The sequence below is a fragment of the Ceratina calcarata genome, unplaced genomic scaffold (genome assembly GCF_001652005.2).
Source record: "Ceratina calcarata isolate Rehan_Ccalc_2016 unplaced genomic scaffold, ASM165200v1 scaffold272, whole genome shotgun sequence".
Lineage (NCBI taxonomy): Eukaryota > Metazoa > Arthropoda > Insecta > Hymenoptera > Apidae > Ceratina > Ceratina calcarata.
In genome coordinates this window covers 268,271-276,746 of record NW_017149415.1, presented here as the reverse complement: position 1 = coordinate 276,746, position 8,476 = coordinate 268,271, and the positions used below count along the sequence as shown (strand labels likewise).

Sequence of the window (8,476 nt, the reverse complement as noted above, 5' to 3'; positions counted from 1 at the left end):
GTAAAAATCGTAATTAACAGTGCTGAGAAGATACTAGATTTTGTGACTTGAACCTCGTAAAGCAAAAAGCAAAGCGGGAGTACATCTTTTCACGATCAGAGGAATAGTTTAGGAGACGAAAATGATGGATCGATTAAAGGGTTCGGTGAAAATATCTTGACCCTGTCTTTTTCCAGGCAAGAGTATGATCTCGCGGGGTAGGAAACCACAGCTGGTCCCGTATTTCGGTAGCGTTGAAATGGTGATTTGTTTATGGATAACGTGTGCAATTTTAACGCTGGTCGCATCACAGCAGAAATTTTACATCCAGGGCCGATATGGGAAAAGACACGAGCCACACGCAGGTGAGTTACGTCATATTTCTGTTTTGCAGTTCGCGGAAATTTACATTTTATTAATCCATTTAGTTACTTGATTTTACGTTATCCCGATGTCGATTTTACGATGCGCGTCAATTTGAATTTATATTTCATTAAAACAATTACGCCCACAGGCTTTCTGTAGGGAAATATTAAAAATTGTTAATGGAGGAATGCTGAATCATTTTCCGTCGATAGATAATAAAATTACACGCATGATTTTTACTTGAATTAAAATACGTTTACGTTTTATCGGACATAGAATATGACTTGGATTTTTATTTCACACCTTGGAGATATAATCACTCATCCCTCCACATCTTCGCACACTAACGATTCATTTTATACTTGATTACTCATCGATCTTACATTCCTCTAAAGCTCATTAAACTGTGGACTAAATAAATTAAATATAAGACAAAAATATATATTTTATTTTTCTTTCATATATAATCACTTTTTATATTGCTTATTTACCTAAACACTGCATCTAACCACGCAATGAGAATCCTTTTACATGTCGATTCTTTCAGTCCTACATAAAACACTTTACTCCAGCTTTTTGTAACAAAATAAACAGTCCAATTTAAAATAATATATAATTTATCCTGCTTCCTTTATCTCTACAAGCTTCTTTTTTCTTCTCCCTCCTATCTCCTTACTTTGTAATTTTCTCAAGTTACCTTTCACCTGCTCCTCTTTTGTGCATTTGCCCCTTGTCTAATTACCTTAAGTTCTTCTTCGTTTTCTCTTTAATTTAGTATCAAAAATATTGTTATTGCTATTCTTTTTCTACCCTCTTCCACTAGTTTCACTTTTCTATTATTTAAGCCTCTCCCAATTCCTGTTCTACCCCTAATTCTTCTTCCCTGTATCAACAGTTCTTTATATTCCTTCTTCCCCTTATTTCTTTTAATTTTGGTCCTATGTAACACTCCTCTTTATATTCTTCTATTTCTCTGCCCCAAATTCCTCTTCTTCTTCTTCTTCTTCATTATAACTGTCTCTTTCCCTCCTGATTTTGAGCTTGCGATAATTCTTGCGAACATCTTAAAATTTTTCTGGACATCTTGCGGACACTAGAATCGGTATTCAGAGTCGTTACTTATATTTAAGATCGCCTTAAGCATTTGCTTAAGTTACTATTTCCCGTACAAGACAGGGGCTGGAAATATGGGATAGTCAAGGATAGCAAATGTTTAAAACGATGTTAAGAATAATCAACGACTCTGAATACAGGTCTAAGTCTCCCTTATAGTCTAAGTCTTCTCTCAAGAATTTCTCAACTTCTTTGCAATTCTACTCTTCCTTTAATAACAACATCATCGACAGGATAACTACAATTAGAAGTGAAATAATTTTGACCTCATTCTACTAAACTAATGCTGTCTTTCATTTAAAATGAAATTTACTATCAGTAATATTATCTCCAACGTCATTTGTTTAAATAAGAGAGAAATTCGAATAGGTTGATTCCCTTTTTGCTGTGTGATTACACGGAGCGCGTTGCCTAAATCTGCCTCGTGAAGAACCGCAGCCGCCAAATCCACCGCGTTCGTATTTCCAGTTTTCTTCTCGCACAAATTGTGGAACACAGAACGTAATCAGAAGACTCGGGCAGTTTTGCGGGTGAACAGCTCGACTGTCGTTTTCAATTAGCAACACGTTTCCAGTTCCCGGCCACACGATCTTTTTCTGAACACGAGCCATCCCGGAACTATTTCAAATGTCACCGTTCCTTTGCCAGGAACGATGCGTGACAATCGAACTGTTCAACAATTCCTTTTACCGGTGCAATGACGCTTTCAATTAAGGAAATTTATTCCCTCCCTTCCCTGTTTCCTACTTCTTTTTTTATTTTTCCCCATCTTTATTACAAGCCAATTTCATTGAATTTGTTTTATTTAAAGACGGGGTGATCGTTCCTCCAATTACGGGAATATCTCCGGAGACTCGTTGCTCTCCGTCTATTTTTATTCATTTTCGTAAAAGCTATTTCATTTAACAGTTACACGAGGTACTCAGTAATTTGTAAAGATCTACAACTGCAGTTACTGAATTATTATAAATTAGGCTGTCTATACTTTTCTCAACAAGTTTATTAATTAATGACTCGTCGTATTAAATAGAATCTTCTTATACAAAAGCGTATTAAAACTTAAAAATGCATTTTTAATCTTTGAATTCTATGCTCTTGTAATAAATTACTTGTATTAATCTTTAAATTGAAGGTAATCATAAATTCGTTCATTCGACTCCTTCAAGATTTTAAAATTGATTCGACATTTCATAAGTGTTGGACTAGGCTAATAAACGAAGCTTACTTTGCAAATATTAATTTAATTTATAGTAATTGGACAGCGGGATTTCATACGAAATTAATATGCAAAAATATATACAAAATATGTGCAAAATGTATGTATGACATATGCAAAATATATGGGAAATAGTGAAACCAATAATGTATAATGGATACATGTTTTCACTTATTGTTTACTATAATTTGCATTACAATGTATCTATTTTATTTTTTCGACGGACATTTTATTTTGTCAATGGCGAGTTGATGTATTTCCTCGTTGAAGATTAATTTGTATGGTGAAAATGTCCTTTTAATATCATAGAACCTTTCTTGTAGAGGAGATCAGTGCCTATAAATTCTGTATAAAAATTTCGTCACGCAGGCACGCAGATATTAGGATTCATTTTCACTAACAAATTATCCTTCAATTATAATTTCCAGAGTCGTTCTTCGTGTCCGGAGGCAGATACGGCCGGAGCGAGAATCTAGGAAGAGAGAGCAAGTTGCCGAAGCTGGTTGAGGTCGTACCTAGAACAGACCGACTCTTCTGGGATAGCCGATACGGGAAACGATCGCCGCCGGACTATCGGCCGGTCTCCTCCGTCAACCGATTCAGCGCCGTCCTCAACTTCATGGATCAAATCAATCTCGACCGCGAGAACGAGCCCAGCAACGGGAACGATCTCGATCTCTTATCTTAATGTCGTTTATCGTAAGTCATCGAATTTCTACGCACAATTATGTCTTCTGCTACGAGCGATAAAAAGTACTCTGGAACCGCGCGAAGATGTATAAATTATGGAAAGGGTGCCCAGAGATCGGAGGGAAACAGAGTATTTTCAGTATTAATAAGCTTCGCGTAACGTGTATCCCAGCGTTAAAGTCACCCTCCAGTTGAACAGCAATATTTTCCTTTCTTAACTCGCCGGGTTTTATAAATACCGTAGCAAGCGCGTAAAAAGCGTTAGAGTTCAGCGCCGAGTTCAACTACTGCCAATTAATTTGCGAGCTACGCGTCCCGCAGCTTCAGGATCGTTATATGAATTTCTCATGTGAAACTTTTTACATTAAACGACGTCCCGTTTAAAATCCCAAGGTTATACAAATTAATTCTAGAATANAAAAATGTATATTGTAGCATTATTTCATTTTATACGCTGGGTTGCACAATTTTATTACTTTCTGAAGAGCCAGAGGCGTGCACGGATTTTATCTCATGTTTTCTTCTCCACTCGAGAGCCTCGTAACCCTTTCTTGAAAACCGTAAACGTAAAGCAATCTCGTCTCAAAGCATGAAAATTTTCTCAAAGGAATAACGGGCTTCTTCTAGCTTCCTTATTTTCGGTTTCCTTTGCAGACACCTGCGAGGACTCGTCGACTATTTCATGCAGACGAACGAGGGTGAAGGGAGCGAATGGGCAGCGGGAGCAACTTTCAAAATTCTAAACAAGTCCTCCGTAATTATTCGTTGTCTTTAATCAACTTAAAATGTGTAGAGATCTCGTCGGGCTCGGCCGGGAACTGGCGTATCGAGGAACAGAAAAATATAAGCTTCTATTGACAGCATCAGTAGACAATCTTGTTCAATTTTTCGTAAAACTATTCGTCCTTACCCTCCGAATTACTTAATTTGCTAAATCCTCCATTATAAAATAACAATAATAATTAGAAATAAATTGTATGAAGGTAAATGTGAATATTTTTGTTAATTATTGGTGAAAATTCTTCTTCATTGATTGAGAATATTTATTTGTATTAGGTGCAAACTTCGTATAATAAAGTATTTCGGGTGAACTATGACGACAATTGAAAATACTTTTACCAAGAGCTGCGGTGAAAAAATGTTCCATATGAATTATTAAATAAATTAATTAGAAAACGGCATCCGGAAACTGTGAGGCTTCTTAATTACTTTTATTTTCGTCCATTAATTGTCCACTAAATTTCACGTCAGAATTCGCATTACTAATTGATGAAGGGGTTGATTTCATTACTTCACGGAGCAAGCACGTCTCTTCCCGCGGTTCAACGAGGCGTAATTATTTTTGCAGAAGTTAGCAAACCCGCGGCGAGCGGCAGCGGTACGTATTAGGTCAGCCCGCCGGGAAATTTCTGTTCCTTAACGCGTTTTTACTAACTTTCCCCCGCATCCCCGAGGATTACCGCCGGTGTCCCATTATTTTATTCAACATCGCTTTCCGATCGTTAAACGTCTCCGCGGGATTTTAGCCGAGGCGGACAACGCCACGAGACATCCGCTTTAAAAGATTTCTCCTGTTCCTTCTTTTAATCACTCCTTCGCCTATTTTCTTCGCGTTCCTATCAATATATCGAGTTTCAATCGTTATTTCCGTTCCGTTTGCCGTTTACAGCTCGCCGTTTTTGAGGCCACCAAACCCACACGCAAGCGGACGAGTGCAACAAGTAACCGTCAATCGGATTGTATTTCACCTTTTATTTTGCATTTCCACATACCGCTACATTATCCTTCTAATAGGCCAGAAGTCGGGTGGTCGGAACATTATGGTTGGTGATAACAGTAGTCGTTTTGTTGCTCGGTTAAGTGGTCACGCATCGACGACCTCATATAGATTAGCATTGGCAATTAAATGGTTGGGTACAGTCGTTTATGGTTATGTTTTTACCGCCCTCGAATGTAGTGTGACTGTTTAACCTAATCGTTTCACGGCCACCATTAAACGTCCTCTCTTAATAAATTTAGAAAATTCGTTGGAAATTATCAATTCGATATCCTCGCTTTCTCTAGCATTTGATATCTGCTTTGTATTTATATTAGTTGCGTTACTGAATTGAAATTCATACGACGTGCCATTAATTGCTTTCACTGATATCTTCTAAATTTATTTTATACAGAAAGAATTTAATCAATTATTTATATACATTTAAATATCAAGGCAAATCAAACGATTTTTTTTTAATAAAATAATTCATTTAAAATATTCATTTATTATTCTGTTGTTCCAATCTTTTTTCTCTTAGCGTTTTTCATTATGCATTTGTTTAAAAATTTCTATTGTTTATTAATTTAATAGCGTAAGGCCATTTACGAATGTCAAAGGCGTCGAGGCAAATTTAATCAGGATTTGTGTCGCGATATCGATTACGAGTGCGACGGGGCTCGAGCGTCGAATACCGATGCGCCAATTGGAAATATCGTCGCGTTCCATTCACTTTCGCGCCGCGCCGATGAAAACGAACGGAGAACCCGTTCGAAAGCAATGAAAGTAAGATGCGTAAGGGGACAGTGGGGGAGAACGTATCGCCAAGGAGCATGGATGCGTCGCGTTCTTTTTTTTCGTCACTTCAGTTAGTGGAACTCGTTCACCAGGGTAATCGAACGCAACTGGCCAAGTCAGGCTGCGAGGAGAACTGGACCAGGCCACCGGAGTTACTCTGCCACGAAAGACAATGCCTCCTATCGATTAGAAAGCTGATAAATGAACGCCACACGCGATTACCTTCGTTTTAACTAACCGTGTTTTACTCAGCTGGTTAGAAATCATTTTCAAGCCAGAAATTGGAGGAATCAAAATTCGGGGGAAAGAAATACTTAGGAGCTTGGATGAGATAATTCTCAAGTCAGACATTGGAGGAATCAAAATTCGAGAAAAAATCCTAAGAATTTATTTATTTATGAATTTATTAATATGCAGGTTTATAAAACTCATTGGTGTACAATAACAAAGAGAAAATGAAACGTAAGATATGAAACCAAGATAACACATGAAATAGGAGGAAAATAATAATTGAATAAAAAAATGTGACTTTACTAACCTTTCAGTTAATTAAATAAAAAAATGAATGAGTTACATTCGACGGGAGCATGAAATTGAACAAGCATGATAATATTAACGAGCATCGATCATGCAAGTAATAACTTTCATTGCATAGAACCAGTTTCACAACTAGATATTTATTGTTTCTCTAAACGACATCGAATCGTTTACTCAGCGATTCTCACTGATTGCTTTCACCGGCTAGATAGCTTCGTTACAAATTTATCCAATGTTCGTCAACCACTTTTACAGATTGCATAACTCGTTTCCAAAACCTAACAAGTCCCGCGGTGTCGAACAGAATTTATTCGTGAAAGAAAGTAACGCGAGGCGGGAGAGTTATCATAAATTTGGCCGAGATCTCAGGAGAGAATTTGACAATTGGCGAGATTCGTAGGCAGATTAGAGGAAATATACGTCGGCCGCCGGTTTGGGTGGCGAACTGTTTGAACGATCGCTTAATCCTATTTGGGACCTACTTTTCGCGGCAACCGACCGACCGACCCAGAGGAGAAAGTAAGAGGAGGCAGAAGAGCAGAGGCAGAGGTGGTCGCGTGCTTGAGAAAGTAAAGTCTTGTTTACACGTAAGAGCCAGATGGGCCGCGCGCGTTTTTACTGACGCCTCGACGCGTTACGCCCGGAATAGGGGATCGCGATTACCACATTTTAATTCCCATCGGATTTCTGGGTCGAGGAAGAAGAACATTCCATTATCTCTGTGCTTCTTCTTCTTCTTCTTCACTTTTTCATTCCTCCTACGAGCCTCGAAAGCGGACTAAAAACGTAACGAACAACCTTTTACGCTGTCGTGATAGCGTTTAAACGTGGCCAAGAACTCTCCCGTAATTATTCTGCTGAATGCTAATTACAAAATTATTGCGTTTCTTTCTCTCCTTGGTAAAGCGAAGGAAAATCCTAAATAAGGAATTTACACGTTTGTTACAAAACGTTAAATTCTATATTGAAAACGCCTTTTCAAATCGATACGATGAATAAAGTATCATGATATAAAAACATTTCATTAATTATCATTAGAAGTACTGAATACTATTTTCAATCATTGTGCAAGAAAACAGAAAAATTAATCTATACTCTTCTATGTATAAAACAATGTGAAAAATAATAAAGCATAGACAGACAATTTACATTTTTTTCTATTCCACTTTAGAATTTGATAGTACTTAATAATATAAAAAATTGAAATAATGTGGGCCATTGGATTTTTGATTTTGATGAGCCGTTGGCATTAATTAATTCCGCGTACGTTGATGCAAATGGAAGAATAGTATTACTGGAACGACATATTCGACCACGGGGCTGTGACATCATTACATTCTCCCCGTGATGTCACCCCAAACGTGATCATCGTAATCACTTTCCCCTTCGAATTTTATTCGCCAACGAAACATTAACATACGTCGAGAAATAATATTGAATTATGTCAAATAATACAAAAACAGATCAGCTACTGTGAAGTACAATTAATTATATTCAAATATTGACAAAAATGAAAATAAAGTTAATGGAATAAGACAATGAATAAAAAATACTGGTTACTCTAAAGTGTAATTTATTACTTTTAAATATTGCAGAAAATAAAAATAAAATTATTAGAGTAAGAGAATGAATGTCCTGATTGCTACGTCTATTAATAACTGTCATCTGAATCGGTGAAAACGACTGATTTAGACGGCCAGCACAATACACGCTCTTTTGCATTACTGACTAACTTTCTGCCTACAGCGTATAAGTGATAAATCGGCATTTATTGTCCGAGAGAACTCACGATACGGTTAACGAACTGCAATTATCACGGAATTGTGTTTTCCACGCGTTATAAACCGATTAGCATGAATATTTCGTTACCCCTACCGCGTTCTCATTAACGGTTTTGTCATACGTCGAAGAAATTCATTTCGACGATACACTCGCTCGTCTCATTAAAACATTCGAATATTTAAACTACGAAATCCTTTGGTTTTATCAAAAAATAAATTAATATTTAATCTTAATAATAT

The 8,476-nt window shown here is 37.1% G+C and overlaps 1 protein-coding gene across 5 annotated transcripts in view; it reads left to right on the top strand.

The window, feature by feature from the left end:
• Positions 1 to 4,371, top strand: part of LOC108623518 (uncharacterized) — a 6,788-nt gene extending 2,417 nt beyond the window's left edge. For all 5 annotated transcript variants that reach the window (XM_018022075.2, XM_018022078.2, XM_018022076.2 and 2 more), the window contains exons 2-4: positions 177 to 344; positions 3,103 to 3,373; positions 4,019 to 4,371. In XM_018022075.2, the coding sequence (XP_017877564.1) occupies positions 185 to 344; positions 3,103 to 3,362 (420 nt within the window). In that variant the 5' untranslated portion in view covers positions 177 to 184 and the 3' untranslated portion in view covers positions 3,363 to 3,373; positions 4,019 to 4,371. The remainder of the gene's footprint in view (positions 1 to 176; positions 345 to 3,102; positions 3,374 to 4,018) is intronic.
• The last annotated feature ends 4,105 nt before the right edge of the window (positions 4,372 to 8,476 follow it).